Source organism: Gracilinanus agilis, chromosome 1 (assembly GCF_016433145.1).
Source record: "Gracilinanus agilis isolate LMUSP501 chromosome 1, AgileGrace, whole genome shotgun sequence".
Taxonomy (NCBI): domain Eukaryota; kingdom Metazoa; phylum Chordata; class Mammalia; order Didelphimorphia; family Didelphidae; genus Gracilinanus; species Gracilinanus agilis.
The window spans coordinates 603,900,025-603,926,455 of NC_058130.1; the positions used below are offsets into that span (position 1 = coordinate 603,900,025).

The 26,431-nt window shown below is 33.3% G+C and overlaps 1 protein-coding gene across 1 annotated transcript in view; it reads left to right on the plus strand.

Moving 5' to 3' along the window:
• RANBP9 (RAN binding protein 9) overlaps positions 1-26,431 on the plus strand; it is a gene marked incomplete at its 5' end in the record, with an annotated part of 94,462 nt that overhangs the window by 50,795 nt on the left and 17,236 nt on the right. Inside the window, 9 exons of the mRNA XM_044683582.1 lie at positions 3,719-3,771; positions 5,049-5,216; positions 9,324-9,346; positions 13,340-13,524; positions 18,167-18,279; positions 19,885-19,993; positions 20,746-20,936; positions 23,688-23,832; positions 24,731-24,852. Of these exons, the coding sequence (XP_044539517.1) occupies positions 3,719-3,771; positions 5,049-5,216; positions 9,324-9,346; positions 13,340-13,524; positions 18,167-18,279; positions 19,885-19,993; positions 20,746-20,936; positions 23,688-23,832; positions 24,731-24,852 (1,109 nt within the window). The remainder of the gene's footprint in view (positions 1-3,718; positions 3,772-5,048; positions 5,217-9,323; positions 9,347-13,339; positions 13,525-18,166; positions 18,280-19,884; positions 19,994-20,745; positions 20,937-23,687; positions 23,833-24,730; positions 24,853-26,431) is intronic.

The window sequence follows — 26,431 nt, forward strand, 5'->3', positions numbered from 1 at the left end:
TCTTTTCTTGGAGTAGAAGGTAGGAATAAAACATAGAACATATGATAAAATTCAGAGCAGAGCTTAATTCTGAATTAATGCTTTTCATTCTTATCATGGAATTGGTAATCTCTGGTTGTTGACTATCGGAAAGATTAGAAAATTAGAAATCTTTCTGCCTTTTAAGTTGGCTCTAAAGTGTCTTCCTTCCATTTTCTGAATAATATCAAGGAAACTCTACCCCCACCTCCTGCTCTTGAAAGAGTACCATGGCTGCTCAAGAAATAAATCATCCATTTCTAACCATTTCTAAAGGGTATCTAAAAAAAATAAGAGACAGTCTCCTTAGGGTAGGTAGGAGTTGTGATTAATGAGTCATATTTATTCCTCTGCTCCTGGCTAGCTTCCTATTTTCCCTTTGACTGGCATTTGAGGTAAAAAAGGCATAAACTTGACCGAGGAATAGGATTCTACCAACATAGACAGTAGGCCAAGAAAATAAACTGGGACTTTTGCAGGTAATTTGACCTTTACCTTCTTAGAGCAGAGGTGCTCTGAAATTCAAAACAAAACAAAACCCCCCAAACTAAGTGGAAACAGCATGTTTCAGTCATCTTGGAACTATTTACTCTTTTTTGTTTTCCTTCATTCCTTGGAGCTTTCTCCTAAACATAGGATCTTAGGTCTTTGCTTGAAAAAAAATCTCCTTTCTTCCCATCTTTGATAATGAGGTATCCCTTCTTGTTAAAACTTAATGATATTCCCCAGCAAATTTTCCTTTTAATCATATCTCCAACTTCTCTACCAGCTCTTTCTTTCCTTACTGCCTTTAAATACCCCAAGCCTCCTCCATTGGCTAAAAAACTTTCACTAGACCTAACATCTCTTAAGGCTATATTCTTATATCTCTTCCCATTCACAGCCAAACTTTGTAAAAAGGATATTTAAACCCACTTCTTCTCCCATCAGTGTTAAATTCTTGGCATCCTAGCTTCTTATGTCATTACTGATACTGTTCTCTTTACGTCTCTTTGAATTGTCCTATCTGGTTGACTTCTATGGTGTATTTGCCATTTAATCACTCTTTGAGTTTTCATGGTACTACTTTTCTTTTAGTTTGACAGCTTTGTCTCTCTCTCACCTTTGTTGTGTCTCATCATAAACATTTCACCCTTGAACTGAGAATTCCCTAGACTGTACTGTGAGGTTCCCCTGTGGCGGCCCCCCCACTCCCCCATCTCTCTGAGACCTCATAAGGTTCCCATGGGTTTAACTTAATTCATTTCTATTATTATTGACTGATTCAGTTTTGTATATCTGGTAGTAGTTTCTCTCCTGAGCTCTAGTCCAGCATCATCAGATACCTATTAGACATCCCAGATCAGATCTCATAGACTTCTCAATTGTTTCATGTCTAAAACAAATCATTATCTTATTCCCAAACTTCTTTATATTGAGTTTAAGAGATCATCATTCTTCTAGTCTCTCAAGTTTGTAATCTCAACCGTATCCTCAAATCTTCATTCTTTCGCACTCCTTTTATCCTATCAGCTGTCAAATTTTAATGTTTCTCCCTCTACAATAAGGCACTTAACCTTTTTTTGTGTGTGTTATGGGCCCCTTTGACAGTCTGGTAAATCCTGTGGACTTCCTAGAAGTAATGTTTTTAGACATAAAATAAAGTGCATAGTATTACCAAGGAAGTCAGTTATATTGAAATAGATATATTTTTTCCCCTGCCTAAATTCATGGACTTTTTGAAATTTGAGTTAAGAACCCTCTGCCTTACCTTTCTCTTATCTGATTGTTTTTCTCAGTTCTCATAGGTACTACCTTAGTTCAGTCTCATCTAAACTATTCAGTAGTCCTCTACTTGCTCTCCAATCTCTTCCCATTCCAAACTCTTCTCCACACAGTTGCCAGTGATTTTCTTTTGATGCCTATCTCATGTCATTCCTCTGCCATTGGACTGCTGGGAAAAGGGGCAGGCCATGTGAATAATATCCTTAGTGCAGGTCACTTGAGGAACATCCTCAGTGCAGGTGAAGAGGGGAGTCCTCTACCTTACATCAACACCCCACCCCCCCACCCCCCGGTGTACTTTAATTGGACTGCTGGGCAATGGGGTAGGAGATACGGAAAATGTCATCAGGCATAATGGAGAAGGGAAAGTGGAGCAGCTCCACCCAAGTCCCTCTGCCTGTGTAGTAACGGAACTTGGGGAGGGATGGTGCATGCCCTTGGTGAGTGCTCTACTTGCCATCCTTGGCACTGGTGCCATAGGTTTGCCATCACTGCCCTACTCTGTAAACTACTGTGACTCCCAGTTATCTCTAGAATAGACCTTTAAAATGTGATTCCCACCTACCCTTCCAGTCTCATTTTACCTTTCTATCTTCGTATTCTGTGTTCTAGCCAAACTGGCCATTTCTGTTTTTCACACAAGACACTTCATCTCCTGTCTCTCTGCTTTTGTACTGACAATCTCTTATGTCTACAGTGCATGCCCTCACAGTTCAAGCACCCTTTTTTTAACATGAAACCTTTACTGACCGTGATTCCCCTACAATTGTTAGAGCCCTCCTGAACTGAACTTTAGCTACATTGTATTTACTTTGTATTTATTCTGTATAAACTTATGTGTGTATATGTTGTCTTATGAAAGAACATGAGGACCTTAAGAATAGTTCTCCCCCTCCCATAAAAGTTTTTTTAAAAAATCCAAGCCAAGGAAATTACAATGCCCTCTCTCTCCTCATCCATTTTAGCATAAAGAAAGGGGAAGAAATTATATAAGTAAATATGATAAACAGAAATATATCCCAATAAAAATAAAAATTTTTTGCTATTCTTGATATTTTTATGTCATCTTTTGCTTTATAGTTATGATCAATCATGTGGAATCTCTGACCTCTTTCCTTTTATTTGTAACTCATGTGGCATCTTGAAAATTAAATTGGAGAGGCAGCTGGGTGGCTCAGTGGACTGAAAGCCAGGCCTAGAGTTGGAAGGTCTTGGATTGAAATATAGGCCTCAGACACTTCCTTAGCTGTGTGACCTTAGGCAAGTCACTTACCCCTCCTTGCCTAGTCCTTACCACTCTTTTGCCTTGGAACCAATACACAGTATTGATTCTAAGATGGAGGGTAAGGGTTTAAAAAAAAACAAAACAAAAAAAACCAACATTTAAATTGGTGGGACTTTGTTGTATTGGATTTTGTCAATTTGCCAAAAATATTTCAAAATTGAGCCATATTTTTTGAAATAAGTATATTTTAAAAAATTAATAATTTGACATTATATGAGAATGCCTTTTCCTTTGGTTTTCTACTTGTTCTATGTGGCCTGTTTTTAAATCTACCTTATATACTTGGTTTAAAATTTTCTACTTTCTTCCAAAAAGGATTTTGTATTTTTGATTGGGAAAATAGAATGTTCTTAAAGATCATCCTCAGTAGATTAGGAGAAAGGAATTTATAAGCATTGGTAAAAGGAGTAATTATTACTGTTTTGTTTTTCTATAAACTGAGTGTATTTTATTGATTATAGTCCTGGACCTCTTGGGTGGGTGATATTTCTTTTGTGTAACTCAGTAAATTTGGATGTGATTTTTTTTCTATAAACTCCACAAATTTATTGACACTATATTAATCTGTGTGTTTTAAGCATGTTTCTGATTGTGTCATATACTGTTCATAATTTGTTTACATAAGGAATAACCTGCTTTTCTTTTTTACAGTTACATGGGAATTGGTCTTTCTGCTCAAGGTGTGAACATGAATAGACTACCAGGTATACTTGTGTTTGAAGTATAGTGTAGTACTACAGGTAGCTGCTATTTGTCTTCATATTTGGGACTAGTAACAGTTGGGTGAGGAATAAAGAATATTTATTTTAGTTGACTGTCTAAAGCTGTGGATTCTAAGGGGCTGGATTGTTTTAAAGAAAGGCTAAGAAAAGGGTAACTTTTATTCTTAGATTTAGAGCTGGAATGGACCTTAGCGGTGACTTAGACTATATTTTATAACTTAATTTTCTGAATTAGAACTTTTTTAGTTCTGATTTCTGCATGTGGGTTTTCCCAACCACTATATTACTCCTGAACTTCCTCACTCATTTGATGTGTACTCAGGACTATAAAACAGTTTTCAGATTTGCCTTAAGGATAACATAAGTATGAGGATGGCAGCTATATCACTTATATATAATTTAGGATTCTTATGTTTATCTGCACCATTTCCCCTTCTTGTTACTTTGCAAAACTGAATTACAGTTTTTGAAAATTTCAATTAAGACCATTCATTAAAACTGTATTAAATGGCTTAAAAAAAATAAGCCAGTTCAGTTTGGCTTCTGATTGTATTTAGATGTTATACTTGCTAGCTTATTTTAATAGCATCTATATAATAATAAATGTTGTAAAGATAATATAAAAACAGTGGTATGTTTTAAATAAGGTTTGATTGTTAAAATGACAGCTAATATAAAATGAAAGCTATTTAATGTAAATATAGCATAGTGATAACAATAATCTGTAGTTCAGTTGCTGTTAAAATGGTTTACTATTATAAGCAGTGTTGCCTGAGGGATCTCAAAATGCTTGACCTTTAGATTTGGATCACCTAGTTAACCAAGGTGATATACTATTATCAAAACCCTATCCCATCAAACAAGAGTAGAGCAGAACATATTCCTTTTTTTTTTTTTTTAAATTTTGGTTTGCTTTTGAAATCTCATGTGAAAGGCACGACATAATAGATATGAACATCCTTTCAAAAGAAAACATAGGAAAGTTATCCTGCAAATTTTTGTCATGTGGAAGACCATGCGCTTCATTCCTTTATCTTCTCTTATCACAAAACCATTATTATGTTTAAAAAACACTCTAATAATAGTGATTAGAGAATTAAATGTACAAATGAGAATTTGTTTTCTTGAAGCACTTCTATATTCTTCTAATAGACTTTATGTATTTATCATTAATCTTAATGAATAAATCCAGTACAAAGAACGTAAATTCCTTACATAAAACATGAAGTACAATAAATAAATTACTGCTTTCGGTTTAGGTTGGGATAAACATTCATATGGTTACCATGGAGATGATGGACATTCATTTTGTTCTTCTGGAACGGGACAACCCTATGGACCAACTTTTACAACTGGTGATGTCATTGGCTGTTGTGTAAACCTTATCAACAATACCTGCTTCTACACAAAGAATGGACATAGTTTAGGTACTGAGATAATTTATTGCATGTAAAATAAGCAAATGTTCTGATTTCTAGAACAGGTTCTTTTTTTTTTCATTTGTCCTCTTTACAACATTGTAGTTATACTTGCTTTTTGATTATGTATTGTAGATGCAGTAGATATAGGGTTGTATGTTCTAGTCAGAATTTGTGAAAATTGGGAGAATTTTTACCCTGTTTAAAATTATATTGTATTTTGTGGGCAGCTAGGAGGCTCAGTAGATTGGTAGCCGGACCTAGAGACAGGATGTCTTGGGTTCAAATGTGGCCCCAGATACTTCATAGTTATAGGACCTTGGGCAAGTCACTTAACCCCCATTGCCTAGCCCTAACTGCTCTTCTGCCTTGGAATCAAAACATGGCATTGATTCCAAGATGGAAGTTAAGGGTTTAAAAAAAATTATACTGTATTTCATAGGTAGAAAAAAAGAACTATAGCAATACCACAAAATATCTAGATTAGTGAGTTTTCCACTTTGCTATATAGGACATTTAGGTTTATTTCCTGGTGTAGCAAGAGCTGAGAATGCTGCTAATGCAACATCATCAGCCCTTGGGGGAAACAGCATAGTTGAAAAACATTAATTGCTACCAACCGAGTAAAAGCTTTTAACAAAATGTTATGAGAAAAGTCCTGCTAAAGAAGGATGGATGAAGGATGGTGGCTGCAATATAGAGGCATGAAGGTGAGTAGGTATTTTCTTTAAAAGAAAGAAAGAAAGAAAGGAAGAAAGAAAGAAAGAAAGAAAGAAAGAAAGAAAGAAAGAAAGAAAGAAAGAAAGAAAGAAAGAAAAACAGGGTGGGTCATAAGGGAGAAATAAAGGATTAGTGAAGGCTTGGACAAATCTAAGACTTGAAAAATTACCAGGAAAAATAGTATTTTTAGATCACAATACATAACACGTTTAAAGTTGAATGTAGGCTGCAGTCTTATTGCATGATTTTTATATCAGAAGTAGAACTTTTACAATCTTTTTAAGTTATCAAATTATATTCTTTAAGGAAAGGAAAAGAATGAGATTAGCACTTTAAAAATATTTAACAGCTTAAGTAATTTTGTAGCATATAAAAGACAAACAGTATTCTAGATACAAGGCTAGAAATAATGCATTCCAATTCTGGGTTTTTACAGCACTTATCTTAATGGTTCTCTACCCCTTCCTTAGCTGCCGAAATTTTACTTTGGCCTAAAATCGTGGAATTGGCTCATACATTACCAACAATTTCTTAGGCCACCAACCTACAATTAATTCCACTTGCAATTTACCTTCTTCCAGAATGAAGACTGGGACTGGTAGTAACGCCCTTCTTGGGGACAGCCTCAGTGCATACTTCAAAGAATAACCACAAAAAAACAGCCAAAACTCAATAAGCTATAAAAACAGGTACTTTATTAACAAGGAATTATTTCTATTCGGGGAAAGTGGGAGGGGGCAAAAATAAAATAGGATAAATAAATACACTATCTTTTAACTATGAAAAGGAGGCTGGAAGAAATTGCTCTTAGCAAAGAAAAGAATTTTAAAATTAGAATGTACAAATTACTCTTTATATCTTATAAATCCTTCCAGTGTAACATAGCAATTCTTCCAGGAGATATTTGAATCCCCAGCTATATTAGTAATAACAATAGTTCCTTGAACTGCCTGTTATTACTCTGTATATATAAGTGGTTCTTTTTCATAATCTAATAATTAAAAATTTAAATTCTTATTATGTGATTATGAATCTGGTTAAGTACTTTTGGCATCTTATTCTAGCAAGGGCTGTCTCTGCCTCCTTTGCACCACAAAGGATGCTTATTTTATGGCTGTCCACAGAGGGATTTTGATCAGGGCCACTAATGAAGATTACATATATGTTTCTTCAGGGTTCAGGGTGGTTGTAATGGCTAAGATTGCTTCTCAAGAGAATAAGCTCCCTCTTATTTGTTTTCTATTAATATTCGAGTACAAACTTGTCAAAACAGTTAGTCCTTGTGTTCTTACTCGATTCAGATTCTCAAGATGTTTAATTGAATGTTCAATATTGATACAACATTACATTATATTAAGCTGGAGAAATTGAGACTAGAAACTTGAATATATATAACAATAGAAAGTTGGCTCTAAACTTTTAAGATTACAATTATAATTTGTTTAGTGTTTGGTCGAATGTATAATATTGATCTTTTATTGAACAGGGAACTAGTCTTTTATGTGAAGATATGAATGTCAAACTATAATAGGTTTTTCTCAAATTTAAAAGATAGTATGATTGTAGGTAGTCTTTTTAGTTAAGTTTCTTAAACGTTTAGGCTTTATTTAAAAGATTTTTTGGAAAGCAAGTGGGGAGGGAAAGGAGACTGACTCAACTACCAGCAAATTTTCACTAATTTTAAGTTGGAATTATTTTCCCTTAAGCATTTAAAAGGGATAGGGAAGAACAAGATGCCTAATAGGGACATATCCTAATTACTTAGAACTGATTTGTGCACTTCGGAGTAGTGTCTAGGCATTTCTTCCACATCAGGAAAGTAATGTTTAATTATTGTTCAGTCATACTTCATAGGAAGGCTAATTTCTATCCTTAGTAGATTACTTATTTTTTGCAATCTTGTCTATTGGAAAACTCTCCTATGCACACTAAATTAAAAAAATTTTTTTAAGTGATTGGTAATTAACATGTGAGCTGGTAGTCATTTCATGTATTTATTTTTTAAAGTTGCAAGTAAATTATTTTCTCATAATTGTCAGCTGAATGCTTTTAAAATACCTCCTTTCTCTGATAATGAATCAAAAATTGGGTTTACTTTTAAAAATTGTCTAAAAACATATCCAGCTTTTAAAAGTGAAATGTATGTGTATGTGTATGCATATTATGTGTAGTTTGTTGTATAGAGCTAGATGTATGTTTTCTCTAATACCTGTTATATTTGACAAAATCTTAACTAAATTAGATTTGCTACTAGAATCTTTGGGAAATCTTTGGAAAAGTTTGAATCAATACAATCTTGTTTTTGGTAAGCAAAAGATTATCAGAAAACATCCATGTTATACATTACTGAAGTCTGCAAGGAAGATAGGGAATTCCATTTTTTAAGTTTTTTCAAGGCCATTGAACCTATGTTAGAAAATAACATAAAATTTCCTGTTTTGCATCGTTTGACATTCTTTTTTTAGATCTATGAAGATTTTGAATACGTTTCTTTAGTGTATAGACTTTACGTTCTCTAATATAAATAAAACTGAAATTAGGGTGGGTTTTTTTTTGTTGTTGTTTTGTTTTGTTTTCTTTTGTTCTTGGTATAAAACGTAGGCCATCTTTGGTTCTGTGTTTCTTTTGCCAAGGCAGCATGAGAGTTTGTCATTTTAAAAATATTTTCAAGGTCCTATAAAAGTAGTGGTTTGGGAGGGAGTGTTTCTTAGTAAAGTAGGATATCTAAAACATTTGAAAGAATATTATATTAAATCCAGAAACTTCCTTGTAATAATTTGTAGGTGGTATCCTTTTTTATACCAAACTTGTGTATTATGATTATAACATAATGATTAAATTTTTTTTTAATGAACAGTAATAGTACTTGCATATCCAAATGAATGTTGAACTTCAAAGTAATCACCTTGGGCTGTATGATACCTTTATTCCAATACTCCTGTTCTTTCTTGAAGTGTTTTTAGAGCTATACTTTTGTAACTGCATTCAGAATATATTATTTGGACTATTTGATGGTGGCAAATCTTACTACTTATTTTCCTTAGAACTGCTGTCTAGGGCTTAAAAAGTTCCTGAAGTGAAATTAGAAAAATATTTTGGGTGTTGGCAGCATAATAATAACTCATACATGATAGGGAGTTTTAAGGTTATGAAATAAGGTAGGGGTATGTACTAGAAGTGTTATTCTTATTTTATAGATGAGGCTAGCTAGTAAGTGTTAGAACTGAAGTTCACCCTGTGTCTGCTGACTTCATGAGCTGAACTCTTTCTATATTATACCACTCTGTTGTTGGAATCATTGTTTGCTTATTTGTATAAACTGAATCACTCAAATGTATAGCATTCTATTTTTCTGAAAAACAATTCTAATACTAGTTATCTTTTTGTATTTTACAGGTATAGCCTTCACAGACCTACCGGTAAGATATAACTATCTTTTTAGAGTATATTTTGTATCTTAGTTTAAGAAAAAAATTATAAATATGTATGTATTGTATTACGTATAATATTTAGATGCTACGTCTAGATGCCAGGCATGGAGATCACATTCCTGTTTTTACTACATGAGTGTAGACTTTTAAAGCTAGACATTGGATTGGATTGTTATATCCAATTTTGCAGTTTTCTTCATGTATTGTAAATTGGTCCATGTAGAGATTTTTCTTTCTTTTTTTTTTTTTTTCAATTTTGGAAAAATGTTCAGGATTTCCACCTTCAGTGGTACTATTGAGAATTTTTTCAAAGATTGCACATAATTTCCCATCACTATCACTACCAGTTTTAAATCTTTATGTAGTACTTTGGGGTTATATCTATAGCAAGCTCAGGCCTCAGTGACATCTGACTTTTAGTTTACTTTGCCACTAAGTGTATAGAACAAATTATAGTAGAGTAAAACACATTTTATTTGCTAATTAACTCTTGTCTTACTGGCAGCTGAGAAAATTTAATAGAGTTGATAAGACCCATCTATTCTAGTGCCATCTTTTGCCATTAGTTTTGCCATATTGGTTTCTCTCCTAGTTAAGTTACTAAATTATTTTCTTTCTGTCATTAAGTAGGGTTCTGTAGTATGAATCCAGCCCATCAGTCAGCCAACCTATTCTCTGTTAGACTGCCTCTTTTCCATATCACAGCCACAAGGGCTTCTGTGAAAAGCCTTTGATCTAGGTCATATTTCTGCTGCAGGAACTGCTTACTCATTATTGTCTCAAGATGAATGTGACAGATCAGGTCAGATCTGCTGAGCAGGCTGAAGAGCTTAAAAACTTGGGGAGAGCTGACCTTATAGCTGTCTCCTCCCCCCCCCCAACCCCAACCCCAACAAACAAACAAACAAATGCTCATTTGCTTTTCTGAAGGTTGGGGGCCTGAAATCTACTCAATTTTTTGTGAAAGTTCTCTCAGGAATCTTAACCTCAGTTGAGAAATATTGTGCTAATCCATAGTCTGGTTAATTTAATTAAAGATTTAGGAAAATGACTGCTTTTTTTTTTTTAGTAATGTTCTTCCTTTAAAAAAAATGTTACTTCCCTTCTTGCAGAATGCTTATTGTAATATAGTATTATTAATTAAATGAAATGTGGATTCAGCTGGCTGTGGAGTCAGGGAGAAATGGGTTCAAGGCCTTTCCCTAAGATACACTGACTGATTCCTAGGGGAGTAAATTAACCTCTAAATGTCTCATGCACATCCCAGAAAATTTTAAGTTGCAGAATAGGTGCTGATCTGCATTGATGGAAGTTTATTTTGTCAATAAAATCTATGGACTGGTCTCCACACAAAACACCCACAAAAATTAAATGACAAATCTAAAAGTTTGAAGAGTTGATACTTATACACATCATTTTCTTTGTAGAATAAAACTATTGTTTTTAATAATTAACTTGAATTCCGTACATATGTGTATTTGAACTAGTTTTCTTCTAGACTAGTTTAAAGAAGGCTTTCAATATTTTCTTTTTTTTTTTTTAACATTTGAAAAGGATATAAAAGTTCTTGTCTGTTTTTCTACTGTATATGTCAAAAGATTAAGAGAAAGGCCCTCATTTCTAGGTCACTGCAGACAGTGAACCAGTATTAGTAATTTATTTATTCCTATATCTATAATTGGTATGTTTGGAAAATAAGCATTTCAAATCAATCCCTATATTTTTAGGAAATCAAAACTTATGATTTTCACTTTCTCTCTCCCCACAATTCTTCTAATATAATGTTGATTTTTATTAATATACAATATAATATAATATATGATTGATACTCAGAAATCTTTCATTTATTTTCTATAAATGTAACTGGTTTCAGCTTATTATTGAATCATAATTTTACATTTAGAAACAAACTTTTTCCATCTAGAAATTTCAATTTCTGTTGTTGATCATATTATCCAAATTTGCAATAACATTTAAACTATTTACTCATTAGAATAAAATTTTGTCATTGTTGAATATGTATATTTTAAAATGTGTCTGTTTGTTTATTATGACTAAATCCTTATTATTTTTATGAATAGTTCACTATATTGATAATCTTTATCTTAGAATAAGTCTTTAATCTTTAAAAAAAACAATTCCATAAGTATTGCTTTTAATGAAAAAATAATATGCTTTCTTTAAGCTTCAGTTCTCTTATTAACAAAATTAAAGGGATAGGTGTAGATGTCTCCAGTCTTTTCTAGATAGAATACTATATTTCTCTTGAATAAGGAAGATTGATAAATACAGATAACATTTTGGATTTTGTTTTACTTGTACATTCTTTTCTAAGAGGTTTTTAGAGAATTCAGTAGAGCTTCTATTTTCCCTTTATTTCCTTTTATTTCTGGTTTTTGGTTGCATATCAGTGCTTATTGTATCTGATTTTAACTTTTAGTGCTTATGACCTTTAATATGTGTTCAAGATATTTGGTTTTTATCTTCTATAATTTTCTTGAGTGAATTTATCAGTGAAAGGTTTAACTTAACCTATATGCCTTAATGCCGAACATCAGTGCTGTAATTATTTAGTGTACAATTGTAAAACACTTCATGTCTCTCATAGTACTTTTACGTACATTACCTAATTAGTTATTCATAAAAACTCATTTGAATTATGTATGGCTACTATTACAATTTAGGGATTGAAATTCCTAGAGGTTGTGATTTACTTTTAGGGTTAAACACCCAACAAAAGAGCCAGGCATTCTTTACACAGTGTGGTCATCTTTTAAAGTAGATTAGCCATGTGCCCTTCACAAATCTTAGAGGTCTATCACTAGAATTGATTAATTTATAATATATGTTCCTAGACTTCAGTTAGTTTGAGGAAGATTTATTAAATGGCTGTTGTTAAATCCATCTTCTATCTTGAGAACTAAATGTGTGTAGGTATATGTGTATTATATTGAATTCAGATATGCCTAAATATAGGCATTCTTCACCTTTTCTAATTTGATTGTTCAACATTATGTAAAAGATTCTGTATAAACTTCTCTTTTTACTGGATGGTTTCTGTTAAATGTACAAACAGATGAAGACAGCATATATATATGCATAGCCAGGTCCCAGTACATATAGTTAGAATTTCACATCAATACACTTTAAAAATGCAATCTACAGGAATGTTTCTAAAACTGGAGTCTAACCAGGCATAGTAGCACACACCAGTATTTTGCAACCAGTTAGTTTGAGGGAACTTGGGAATTCTGAGCTGCAGTGGGTTAAGCTGATTGGGTGCTTGCACTAAGTGAAGCATTAATATGTTGGACCTCCTGGATGGAGAGGGAGGAATATAGAGAGGGTAGGAGTGGTTGGAACCCAGGATGGCCAGAGAAGGTCAGTGCCCACTTCGAGCCTGGGTGAAATAGGGAGACCTATCCTTAGAAGTAAATGAAAGTGGCATCTACTCATGCAAATGTGAATGAATATATCTATACTTGAATAATCATAATAGCTCACATTTATGTAGACCTTTAAATTTTGCAAAGTGCTTTATAAACATTATTTCATTTGTATATTAATATGTATAGGTTCCTTAAGGATAGAAATTGCCTCTTCAGATAATTTAATGCTGTATACATATTCGAGTGCTCAGATAGTTTCTAATGGTTCAGAAAAATGTATATAGAAATAGTTGTCTCAGGAGAAAATCTTTGCCTATTTCCTGCAAATAACTGATTTTTTGATGAAAGTTTTGCAGATGTGTATTTCTTATGATGATTGTTTTTAGGACTAGATTATCTAATGATAATTTTAGATAACCTCTACTAATTAGATATTTGTAAATAGTCTACATAAAATAAATTCACTTATGCTTTTTAAAAACCAACTATATTTGTTATAGTAAAAAACTGTTGTTACTGAAACTTTCTAGTAAAGAAAATTTTAAAGTTGGAGTGTTAGGAAAGAAACTAATGAAATAATATTGTCTTTCAGCCAAATTTGTATCCTACTGTGGGGCTTCAGACACCAGGAGAAGTTGTAGATGCCAATTTTGGGCAACATCCCTTTGTGTTTGATATAGAAGATTATATGCGAGAATGGAGAACCAAAATACAGGCTCAAATAGACCGGTTTCCTATTGGAGATAGAGAAGGAGAATGGCAGACCATGATACAAAAGTAAGAGTGAAATAGTTTGAACAATTTTCGAAAATTGCATTTTATAAAACATTTTGGTAGTTGCTATTCTTTTGATATTTAGAGAAATTTTTAACATGTAAAATAGTCTATTAAATTATGAACATCTTAATGATAAACTTTCTATCACAGAATAATTACCCTCATTTTGAAACTAAAATTAATACATAATTACACATAAATCTTTGGCTGTGACATAGTCCTTTGACAGATTAGACAACATTGTCTTCTAGATGACATTAACCACACATGGGATTGCAGGGAAACAGAAATTGCATTCCTAAATTGTTGGGGTGAGATGCATTATGTTTCCTTACCTGCTATTGGACACAGCATCAATTCAGTGAATGACCAGTCAAGATTCTACATTTAGAAGTTGTGATTCATATAGATGTACATACCTCTCGTGGTAGAAGTGAATACTCCTATTGTGCTTCCATGATATGAAATAGGATTTAGGCAAAAATGCCTTTATTTGGATTTGAAGTCATATTTAGTATGATTTCAGATTGAGCTATTATAGAACCCAAATCTTAAATTGGTAAGGTAACAAAAATATGATTGTTACATTATAAATAGAAATAAATTTGCAAAGCAATTTGTCAGTCTTAGAACATTTAAAAAATTACATGTTCTTCTTAAATCATATAATTGGTTATAAATTAGATACTAATATTTTTAACTTTAGGAGGAGCTTTTTATCATCCTTGGGGGATTTAATTCCATAGAATTGTTCGTATTTAGTCTTACTGATAGAGGATGAAGAAAAATTTGAGAGTGTATATTTTGCATTTTATAACAAAAATAATAAACATATAGTACTTAATTATGACCACCCTTACCACTCCTCGGCTAAGGACGGTCCCTAGCCCGGATGAAAAAGGAGGAGGGTTGGGCGTGGGGCTAGCAACCCCACCCTGTAAAAAACTACATCTGCTAAAGAAACTGCAACCTAAAGTAGGGGCAGCTGGGCTAGCTCAGTGGATTGAGAGCCAGGCCTAGAGACGAAAGGTCCTAGGTTCAAATCCGGGCTCAGACACTTCCCAGCTGGGTGACCCTGAGCGACCCATTGCCTACTGGTTGTGGCCCTATGCTCCTAGAATGGAGTCCCAGGATAAAAACAAAAAAAAACAACTTAATTATGTGCCGGGCACTTTGCTAAGGGCTTTACAATTATTATCTCATTTTGATCTTTACAACAATTGGGGTTAGAGCTGGGAGATGCTATTATTATCCCCAATTTAAACTGAGATTAGGTGACTTGTTCAGAGTCTCATAGCTAAGTGAGTGCAAGGCTGGATTTGGAATCTGGTCTTGCTGACTATGACAGGTACTTTATCCACCTCGCCATGTTGTTAGGTAGTCAATTATACTGTAGCAGTTAACATTTTAGCTTACTAGTAGAAATTGGATAAAGCATTTGTATGCTTTAGATAAGGCTTAAATCCCTTGAATACTTTTTTGTCTTGGCTTATCTTACAGCAAATATGTGCCATTGTAGGACAGAATTTCCTAGCTTCTCTAGTGGCATTACTCCCTAGTGTGGCATGACAATTTTGATCAACACCTTGAAAGAAGGCAGGGCCCTTTAACTTTGTGCACCAAAACCTTAATTAAGAATGAAACTATCATAAGATTGGGTCTTTGTAACCTAAAGGATGATTATCTATGGATGTTGTCAAAGGCTTATAGGAAACAAATATAGCTTTCTTAGTTTCTGATTTTTTAGGTAATATGTAGTCACCAAGATCTTTTTGCATAATACTAACAGCATGTTGACATTTTTTCCTTGAGTTTCCTACTTGTAAAAGGAAGAAAAAAGAGGTAATCTAATTTAGCTCTAGGCAGAAATGAGTAGTTTTAATAAAATACTTTGGATTGGTGAGTTGATGAAGTGGCAAAAGTTTTATTAGTAAAATTGTTCCCTTTGATGAATTTTCTTTTTTTATGTAGGGGCACTTAATTTTTGGAAAAAGTTTAATTGATTTCAAAGATGAAGATTAACATGTATATAGTTCCTGCTATGTTTCAGGCACTGTGTTAAGTGTTTTACAAATAATATCTCACTTAATTTTCACAATTTTCAAGGTAGATGTTCTGGTTATTCTCATTTTACAGTTGAAGAAACTTGAGACAAGTAGAAGCTAGGTGACTAGTGGTCCCATAACTAGTAAGGGTCTGGTCTGAGCCTCGATTTGCAGGCAAGTTTTCCTGACTCTAGAACCAACGTTCTATCTATTATACCACTACCTAAAGAAAGCAAAAGAGATCCTAATATATATTTCAGAAAAGCACAGAATTTATGTTAATTATGGATTGTTTTGGTCTTTTATTTTCCATCTTTTTACAAATAATTGAATTGAATGCTTAATATAATTAATGTTTGTGCACATCTTATTTATCCACAGTATTGGTTGAGAAACTGATCTCTTATCAGTCACATATAGAATTTAGCAATTTTTTATTTGGGATCTTAGCTCTTCTTTTTTTCCCCAAAATTACCGATGTTTTCTTAATTACTACACTTGTGATAGCCTTTTCTTAGTGTTTTTCTCCTTTTATAGTTTGTAATTTTGTTAATTACTATTTCCTTCCAACTTAGGAGACCCTTTGACTTATGATGACAAGCCTTCTTTTCTTGTTTCTCTTCTTGTGTTCTGGCTGCTTTTTTCATCTCCCCTGCCTGTGAAGTACGAGTGTTTCCCAGTCCTCTACCTTGGGCCCTCTTCTCATTGCCAGCAACTTCCATTTGCTTACATTCCTTCATATTTTTCTCTTGAAGATTTCATCAAATTTCATGGGTTTAATTATGATTCACTTACATATTGAGTCCAAATCTCTACCATTATCTTCAGTTGCCTGTAGGATATCTCTGCCTCATAGTTCATCAGTACTTGATTTTCAACATACCCAAAACATCAACTCTCAATTCCTTCCTAAAGTTTATTCTTCTAAACTTTCTCATTTGTTTTGATGACATCACAATTCTTTTAGACATTGTAGGTTTATTAATCTCGGACAGACAGACAGACAGACAGACAGACAGACAGACAGACAGACACACACACACACACACACACACACACACACACACACAGAGACTGAGACTGTCCTTAATCTTAATCAGTTGTCAAGTCTTGTCAGTTTTACCTGTTTAACATTTATCTCCTTGTTTGCATTCACCCAGCTACAATCCTCATTGAGGTCATTACCACTTGCCTAGTTTATAGTACTATGGTAGACAGGAAATTGGTCTCTTTGGGTCTAATGTTTCTTCTTTTCAGTTCATCCTTGCAATTGCCAATATTAACTTTCTAAGGCACAAGTCTAGTAAAATACAAACTTTTCAGCTTGGCTAGCATTTAATTCTATCTACAGTCTGGCTCCAATTTATCTATTCAGCCATAGATCATGTTACTCCCTATGTACTTTTCATTGTAGTTTATTTGGTCCTTAAACTTGACATTACAACTGAGACCTCTGTGTGTTTTTCCTAAACTTAGAATATATTCCTTCTTTATTTCTACTTTTCAGAATCTTTATTTTGCTTGATAGCTCAACTTAGATGCCACATTTTCCATATAGTCTTTCCTGATCTCATCTATTCAAGACCCCAATTTTAAAGTGTTTTCTCCATCCATAGTACTTTTTTAAGAACTCTTTTGTTTCTAACACTCACTACCATGTGTTATTTTATTTATCTTATGTGTGCACATGTCTTCTCTTCAGTAGAATGCCTGAGGTTAGGGGCTTTTTTCTTTTTTGGAATTTATTTTACCTATCAGTGCCTTCTTTGCATCTAGTAAGCTCTTAATAAAATGTTAAATTGAATGAAATTTAGCTATCCTTCCACCCCAAATAACACCTCAACTGGCCACAAGGTAGAAGAGGCCAGATCTGGATACATATATTACTCAATTAGAATTTATGGGAAGAGTATAGTTGGTGGAAATAAGAGAGGATAAATAAGGCATCATGGTTCAGTGGAAGGAATTCTGGATTGGACTAAGAAGGCCTAAGTTTTAATGATGTCTCAACTGCCTTAGGCAAAGTGTTTTACCTTAGTTCTCCATATTTGTAAAGTAATAGAAATGGAATAGATGATTTTCTACATTCATTTCAGCTCTAAATCTTGTGAAGGAAGACTTTGGTGTGATGAGCAGCAGACATTTAGAAAAAAGAGGACAGGGGGCAGCTGGGTGGCTCAGTGGATTAAGAACCGGGCCTAGAAATGGGAGGTCCTAGGTTCAAATCTGGCCTCAGACACTTCCTAGCTGTGTGACTTGACCTCCATTGCTTAGCCCTTACCACTCTTCTGCTTTGAAACCTATACAGAGTATTGATTCCAAGATGGAAGGTAAGGGTTAAAAAAAAAAAAGAAAAGAAAAGAAAAAAAAAAAAAAGACATTTATTCCTATTAGATCTATAATAATAAGCAATCTAGCATGTTTTTCCTTTGGAACTTTTTTTTCCATTTTCTTTTATAAAAGCTATATAGATTATTTAGACACTTTTAAAAGTTGAATTCTGAAATGTCTTTATATTTTTAAGAAATACCTTTAAACACCAAAACTATAGGAAAAATATGTATTCATTCAATTAAGGATATTTTTTTTTTTTAAAGAATGGTTTCATCTTACTTAGTACATCATGGGTACTGTGCGACAGCAGAAGCATTTGCCAGATCTACAGACCAGACTGTCCTAGAAGAATTAGCTTCAATTAAGAATAGACAAAGTAAGAACTCAATGCAATATGGTTAATGTATTTTATTTAGGGTTTAAATTTTTGTGAAGTTTGCTTCTAATGCTTTTCATTTTAAAATTTTCTTTTACATGATTTTAGAAAAATTTCAACTCTACAAAGTTCATTCTAATAAACATTTAGTCAACTTCAAAGAGAATGACTAAGAAAGAGAATTGTCATAGAATTCTATATATTGATACAAAAATAATATTGCAAAAGTTTTTGGTAAGAAATGTCTTCCTGACTGATGGCTAAGTCCTTTGAAGAAAAAAAAACCATGTATCTTCTTTACTTTGAAACAAAAGTTTCTTATATAGAAGATACTTAAAAATTGATTTAAATAATTGGTGGGGAGATGGATTATGACATCTGTTGAATTCTGAAATGTCTTTATATTTTGCTACAATGGCAAGTTAGTTTGACTATTGATTATGGATTATATGCCTCTAACTTATATCAGAGTTTGTTTTATTGGTAAAGTTCCAAAGGCAACTTTATAAGAGTATATTTGTGGGGGCAGCTGGGTAGCTCAGTGAATTGAGAGCCAGGCCTAGAGACGGGAGGTCCTAGGTTCAAATCCGGCCTCAGACACTTCCCAGCTGTGTGACCCTGGGCAAGTCACTTGACCCCCATTGCCTACCCTTACCACTCTTCCACCTATGAGTCAATACACAGAAGTTAAGGATTTAAAATTAAAAAAAAAAAAAAAAAAAAAAAGTATATTTGCTATTTTTGAAAAAAAATTTCAGCTTAAAGACATATTAATATGCAAAGTGTATCCCTTTTTTGGGAGGAGATAAGAATCAGGTTAGGAATCAAAGCCTAATAAAGAAATAATAATTGCAGTGTTTAGCATTTTTCATCATTTTTATAATGGCCCAAGTTATATATTTTTTTTGAGTACAGCTATATGATTTTCAATTTTTTTGATCAGACAAGCATATCAAAAATATCTTGACCAATATTACTTCAAAATAGCATCATTTAGGGCAGCTGGGTAGCTCAGTGGATTGAGAGTCAGGCCTAGAGACAGGAGGTCCTAGGTTCAAATCCGGCCTCAGCCACTTCCCAGCTGTGTGACCCTGGGCAAGTCACTTGACCCACATTGCCCACCCTTACCACTCTTCCACCTATGAGACAATACACCGAAGTTAAGGGTTTAAAAAAAAAAATAACATCATTTATACATTATAACCAAAAAGTACATTAATGTTATTTGACTGAGACAGTCACTTTTTTGGAAGATAGGGCTATTACATGCACCCTAGTATAGTTAATTTTCTTAATATTGGTTTGCTTATTCCTCACATTAAAATATTATTTCTCTGTAACTTAAATTCCCTTTTACAATGTTGTTTTGCCAAAAGTTATTGTTTTTTAAAAAGTGAGCTATTTAATGTTATTATTTATGGTATGCCTATAACCCAATGTGTTAATTTATTACATTCTTAATTTATTTTGAAAGCAAGGCTTTCAAGAAAGAATTGTAAATCTATCATTGTGAATAAATTATTAAAAATTGTTGCAGATTTTTAAGTAACTTTTATTCTTTTGGCTTTTTTTTAAGTTAACTTTTTATTTTATTTTAATGAACAGGAATTCAGAAATTGGTATTAGCAGGAAGAATGGGAGAAGCCATTGAGACAACACAACAATTATATCCAAGTTTACTTGAAAGAAATCCTAATCTTTTATTCACATTAAAGTGAGTTCTTCTTAGGTTATTTGTTATATAGACCACATTATTTTAATACTGTAATTACTTTAAATTTAGTTTTGCTTTGATTTAAATATTTGTAAGATGTTTCCTTTAAAATGGAACATCTAAATAATAAAAACATACATTGTTAAACAAATATACTATTCTGATATCTGACTTACATATCTTCTTTCTATAATTCTTCATTGTAGTATTTATGATTAACCTTTATCTTTTTTTGCCTTAAAAATTCTCTTTTGCAGTAAATTTAGGGACTTCTTTTAAAAAAAGTTAGCCTGGTTCCTCAATATAATTTTTTTTTGCAAGAAAAATTTTCTTAGTTCTGGAGTTATATTTCCCATAGAAAAAATTTTTCGTGCAAGAGAGTAGAACTTCTACAGACTCTCTTTAAATTGATACTCATTTTCTTAAGATTTCATTCTTAGGAATCTGACTGGTTTCAAATAAAATCTCATTTTAACATTTTGCTTATTAACTTAATCATCTCAAATGATTAATTCCTTTTGTTCCTTTTTAACAAAAAGAATGACTTGTCTTCTCTGTCCACCATTCCTAGTATTTGCATGCAGTTTTGGCAAATTTCTGAAAATTATTTCTCTCTGAGATTTTCCATAATTAGTCACTTAAAATTCAGACTGTTAATATATCAGGTGCTGTCAAATACATTAAGATAAAGCACCAAGTTAAATGCCTTTGTATAATGTATATAGTAATATTATCTTTCTTTTATTCTTTAGGGTGCGGCAGTTTATAGAAATGGTGAATGGTACTGATAGTGAAGTAAGATGTTTAGGAGGTCGGAGTCCAAAATCTCAAGACAGTTATCCTGTTAGTCCTCGACCATTTAGTAGTCCGAGCATGAGCCCCAGCCATGGTATGAATATCCACAGTTTAGCATCAGGCAAAGGAAGCACCACACATTTTTCTGGTGAGCTTCATTTTTAAAAACTTGATATTTTACTTTTCCTTATAATTTTTTTTAACATTTAATAATTTTTATTTAAGAAAGGTTAACATGGTTACATGATTCATGCTCTTACTTTCCCCTTCACCCCCCAACCTCCCCTCCCCCCCAATAGCCGATGCACATTTCCACTGGTTTTAACATGTGTCATTGATCAAGACCTATTTCCAAATTGCTGATAGTTGCATTGGTGTGGTAGTTTCGAGTCTACATCCCCAATCATGTCCGCCTCAACCCATGTGTTCAAGCAGTTGCTTTTCTTCCTGTAGTTCTTCCTCTGAATGTGGGTAGCATTCTTTTCCATAAATCCCTCAGAATTATCCTGGGTCACTTCATTGCTGCTAGTACAGGAGTCCATTACATTCTTTTTTACCACAGTGTATGGTCTCTGTGTATAATGTTCTTCTGGCTCTGCTCCTTTCACTCTGCATCACTTCTTGGAGGTCTTTCCAGTTCACATGGAATTCCTCCAGTTTATTATTCCTTTGAGTGCAATAGTATTCCATCACCAGCATATACCACAGTTTGTTCAGCCATTCCCCAATTGAGGGGCATACTCTCATTTTCCAGTTTTTTGCCACCACAAAAAGCGGGGCTATAAATATTTTAGTACAAGTCTGTTTATCTCTGATCTCTTTGAGGTACAAACCATACAATGGTATGGCTAGATCAAAGGGCAGGCAATCTTTTATAGCCCTTTGAGCATAGTTCCAAATTGCCATCCAGAATGGTTGGATCAGTTCACAACTCCACCAGCAATGCATTAATGTCCCAATTTGGCCACATCCCCTCCAACATTCATTACTCTCCCCTTCTCTCATTTTAGCCAATCTGCTAATGATATTTCAGAGTTGTTTTGATTTGCATTTCTCTAATTATTAGAGATTTAGAACACTTTCTCATGTGCTTATTGATAGTTTTGATTTCTTTATCTGAAAATTCATGTCCCTTGCCCCATTTATCATTGGAGAATGGCTTGATTTTTTTATACAATTGATTTAACTCCTGGTATATTATTGAGTAATTAGACCTCTGTCAGAGTTTTTTGTTATAAAGATTTTTTTCCAAGTTGTTGTTCCTTATAATTTTTAATAAGTAGGTAAAGAAAAAAAGCACCACAAAATGGTTTTCAGAAAGGTTCTTTTGAGAGTTAACACTGAATGATGAGTTTTAGTCATTTGCAATTCTTTGGTTGATTTCAATATGGTAAGAACTTAATGATGGTTTGTCATTGTGAATGTGTTATATATATAGACTTAGAGTTGGGAAGATTTGGTTTCAAATTTCACCTCAGTTACTTATTTCTGTGTGACTAGACAAGTCATTTTACTCCTTTGTACCTCATTTATCTTAGTTGTAAAATAAGGATAGATGGCCTTCAAAGTCCATTCCAACACAAAGTACATGACTCCATGGTTCTTATGCTTCTTAGAGAGTGAAATCCCTATAGGAATATTAATATTTCAATTACCATTAAAACATTGCAGTTGAGTGGAGGTGATACTCCCCCCCCCCCCAATGAACAGCATTGATTCTCCTCCTCACACTGCTCTTCCAAAAGTGGGGTGTAAAAAATATGTATAGCAAACAAAACAGGGGGCAGCTGGGTAGCTCAGTGGAGTGAGAGTCAGGCCTAGAGACAGGAGGTCCTAGGTTCAAACCCGGCCTCAGCCACTTCCCAGCTGTGTGACCCTGGGCAGGTCACTTGGCCCCCATTGCCCACCCTTACCAATCTTCCACCTATGAGACAATACACCGAAGTACAAGGGTTAAAAAAAAAAAATCTTAAAATCTTAAAAAAAGCAGATTCACATTGCCCATCCAAAAATGTTATAGTTGTGATCGTTTTTATCTGAAATCTGGTCATAGTGTAACTAAATGAGCCAAACTTTTTGAGTATATGGGTTGTCATCTAAGAAGGATTTTCAAGTTATATTCTTAAGCTTGATCTGAAAGTAGTACCTATTTAAGATCGAACTTTTATGTTTCCATATATTTTGTAATAAACTAGATTAAATTGCAGGGAATGTCTAATTTATTTGTATTTGTCATAGTAAAATCCAAAATCTATAGTAAAAGGCCATAGTGCAGTCCACCTTTTAAGCTTATACATCTTTTAAATAAGGTTGCCATGTATTTTACTGGAGAATATCTACTAATACTTTGGGTACTAATGTGTTCTGACACTTAGGAAACTCATAGTAACTATTTGAATTTTTCATCCCTTTTCAATAGGTTTGAATTCATTAACAAAATCAACTTTACTTTCTCACACACATGCACACACACACACCCTCACACCCTCTTACTTTCTGTCTTACTAACAGCTCTAAGATGGGCAAGAGCTAGGCAAACAGAGTTAAGTGACTTGCTCATCATCACACAACTAGAATGTGTCTGAGTTCTGATTTGAACCCAAGCCCTCCTGACTCAAGATCTGGCACTTTATCTACTGTGCCACCTACTTTCCCCAACTTTTCTGTTTTTAAAGCAATCTGTTAAATATGAGTATAGTGCCTGGCAAATAGTAGACACTTATTAAATGCTTTTTCATTTGTTATGTGGTATTTGAGATCTTTATTGTCTTCTGTATTGTGACTACTACAGATCATGAAATATTTTTCTAATTTAGTTTAGACCTTGACCACATGATCAAATTAAATGACTTTTTTATTATTAAGTCTTTTTTTCCTCTTTTATTACTGTTTTCTTCAGGTTTTGAAAGTTGTAGTAATGGAGTAATATCAAATAAAGCACATCAGTCTTATTGTCATAGTAAACACCAGTCAACAAGTTTAAATGTTCCAGAACTAAATAGTATAAATGTGTCAAGATCACAACAAATTAATAGCTTCACCAGGTAAGCAATCACTCCATACTTATTAGCCTAGTTGCAGAGTAATCTTTATGGGTCCCAAAGTGGTCATAAGTAGCAGCATATTAAAAGTGTGGACTTAGGTAGAGATCTATGTGGGACTCCTGCTAGACCAGAATATAAGTATCTTATGATCAGGGAAGTAAAAAACAGAATCTGAAGGTAGGGAGAGATGATGAGAGATATGAGAAATATGAGAAATATGAGAAATGAGAGAGAGAGAGAGAATGAGAATGAACCTGTCCTATTCCCAATCATGGGTTCTACTCCCACAATCACCCCTGAATAGAAAGAAGACATGTTCTGCCTTACTTATTCAGTTTTAGACAGAAGGAAAATATTTGATTAGATATCCCAAAATTAAATAGATAAGTAAATAATAGAGGTGGGAAAAGTTCATTCTTTTAAAAAGTCTATTCAAACTTGAATTGGAAGTAGTGGTTTTGGATTATTACCCTTGGAGATGAGCATAAAAGAAGATATGGGAAAGATTAATTCATAGATTTAGAGGATTTTGATATCAAGTAGAAGGGAAAAGTACAATTATAGAGAATAGTTTAAAATAGTGGTTTGACATGGCCATAGAATTTAGGTGGCTTAGAGGGCGCTAAAGAGAGCTTGAAGGATAAGACTAACTATAAGATGCTTTTTTTTTTTAAAGGTGTTTGGGAAGAAAGAAAAGAAAAAATATTAGGCTATTGATGATTTTGAGGAAGAAGAAGAATTTATAGCAATAAGAATGCTTGATAAATTTAGATATAAATAGGAGGAATGAGTAGTTTTATATGGAGTGGAGTAACATAACTTGAATAAGAATGTATTTTAAACCACACTTTTTACAGCTATGCTATTGCTAATAATTAGGTTTTTTTCCCTTTTGTAGCAATGATGTAGACATGGAAACTGATCACTATTCCAATGGAGTTGGAGAGACTTCATCCAATGGTTTCCTAAATGGTAGTTCTAAGCATGACCACGAAATGGAAGAATGTGACACCGAAATGGGTCTGCAGTGATATTTCTTGTATTTTCAATTACAATGGTAGCTGTAAGGTTATGTTTTTACTTGTCCTCATTCACAACTAACAGACACAAATTGAATTTAAAGATGTGTGGTTTTTGCATTTTAAAGTAAAAAAGTTTACTTAATTTCATCTGTATTTTCAAGGGAGATTACTAGGGAGGTTGGAGAATGTAGAAGTGAGTTACCAATCATTCTTTTAAATAATTCCTTTGGAAACTAAATGTCTTGATATTTTTCCTTGTTGGATCATATAGGGATTCATCTAAGTAATTAATTTTTCTGGATAAAATTTTTGTAGCTATTGGCAGCAGTGATATTCCTCAAATTAGTGTTAAGACTATGTACGTGTGAAGATAGGGGATGTGGAAAGTCCGGTTTATTTAGAATAGCCTGGAAGTCAAGTTGGATAGAGATAGTTTTTGTTGGCTTTTTTCCAGCCAAACTGAACTCCATGTAATTGAGCTGTCATTCTCCATCTTAATAGCATGCATAATTGCACTGTGCTGTTACCTTATGTTGCAAATAGTGCCACACAGTTCAGTGATTTATCAGAATTCTCCACAGTTGGGAGAGTTAAAATTATTGAAGCTTTTAAATGATTTATTCAGCAGAAACTCCATGGCAGCATTGGATTTCATCATTGTGTTGAGGTAAACACATTTATTCGATTGTTAGTAAAGAAACAAATGTTCCTAGAGTGTTTATAAGGAAATATGCTTTTTAAATGCAAGGATATCTATGACCCTTTAAAAATAAACTTGTTAATAAAGAGCTATATACCTTTTTAAAGCAAAAAAAAAAAATCTAGTTAAAAGCACCTGCAACTTCTATTTGTATTAATGATGGAATCAACTTTGAAAGAACATGTTTTATCTGGAAAAGTGACTTGGCAATTAAGGTAATTATTGTAGAACTATTTTCTACTATGATTAGTAGATATGTCTTCCTACTTAATGATCTACTATTATTCAGGTATAAGACTTCAGCAAAGACTTAGTGGGATTGTTAAAGGATTAAGCAGTCTGCCTCTTTGTTTCCAGAAAGAAACTTTACCTTATTCTTACTAGTTCATTCCATTATTAACTGTATAGTGATTAAAGCAGCCTGACATATAGTGTAACTTTTTGATTTCATGTTGCTTGGGGACTTTACCAGTAACATTTTCCATTATGCATAAGTTGTTGCCCTCTTATGATTTACCTGTATATGTTTTTTAAGCTTTTTTGACTTGGAAAAGGCGAAGACAGCATTAGAAACATAGCACACCATAAGATGCTCAGAGGTAACACAGAATCAGTAACAAAATCAAAAAGGAATTTGAATATCCTTATCCCTAGTTTTGTCCATTGGACAAAAATCCTTACTGATTTTATAAGTGGATAACATATTTGTTATATTGCTAAATGTTAACCATAGCTATAAAGCTAGATGCCTAAGTTAGATTTCATTAAGTATCAATCTCTTAATTGAAATGTAAGGTATATTTCATGAATAGAATTGTCTTGATTGCATGAATCATATTTTCACAGGGGTAGTAATAGGCTTAATTTTTTTTGTGTT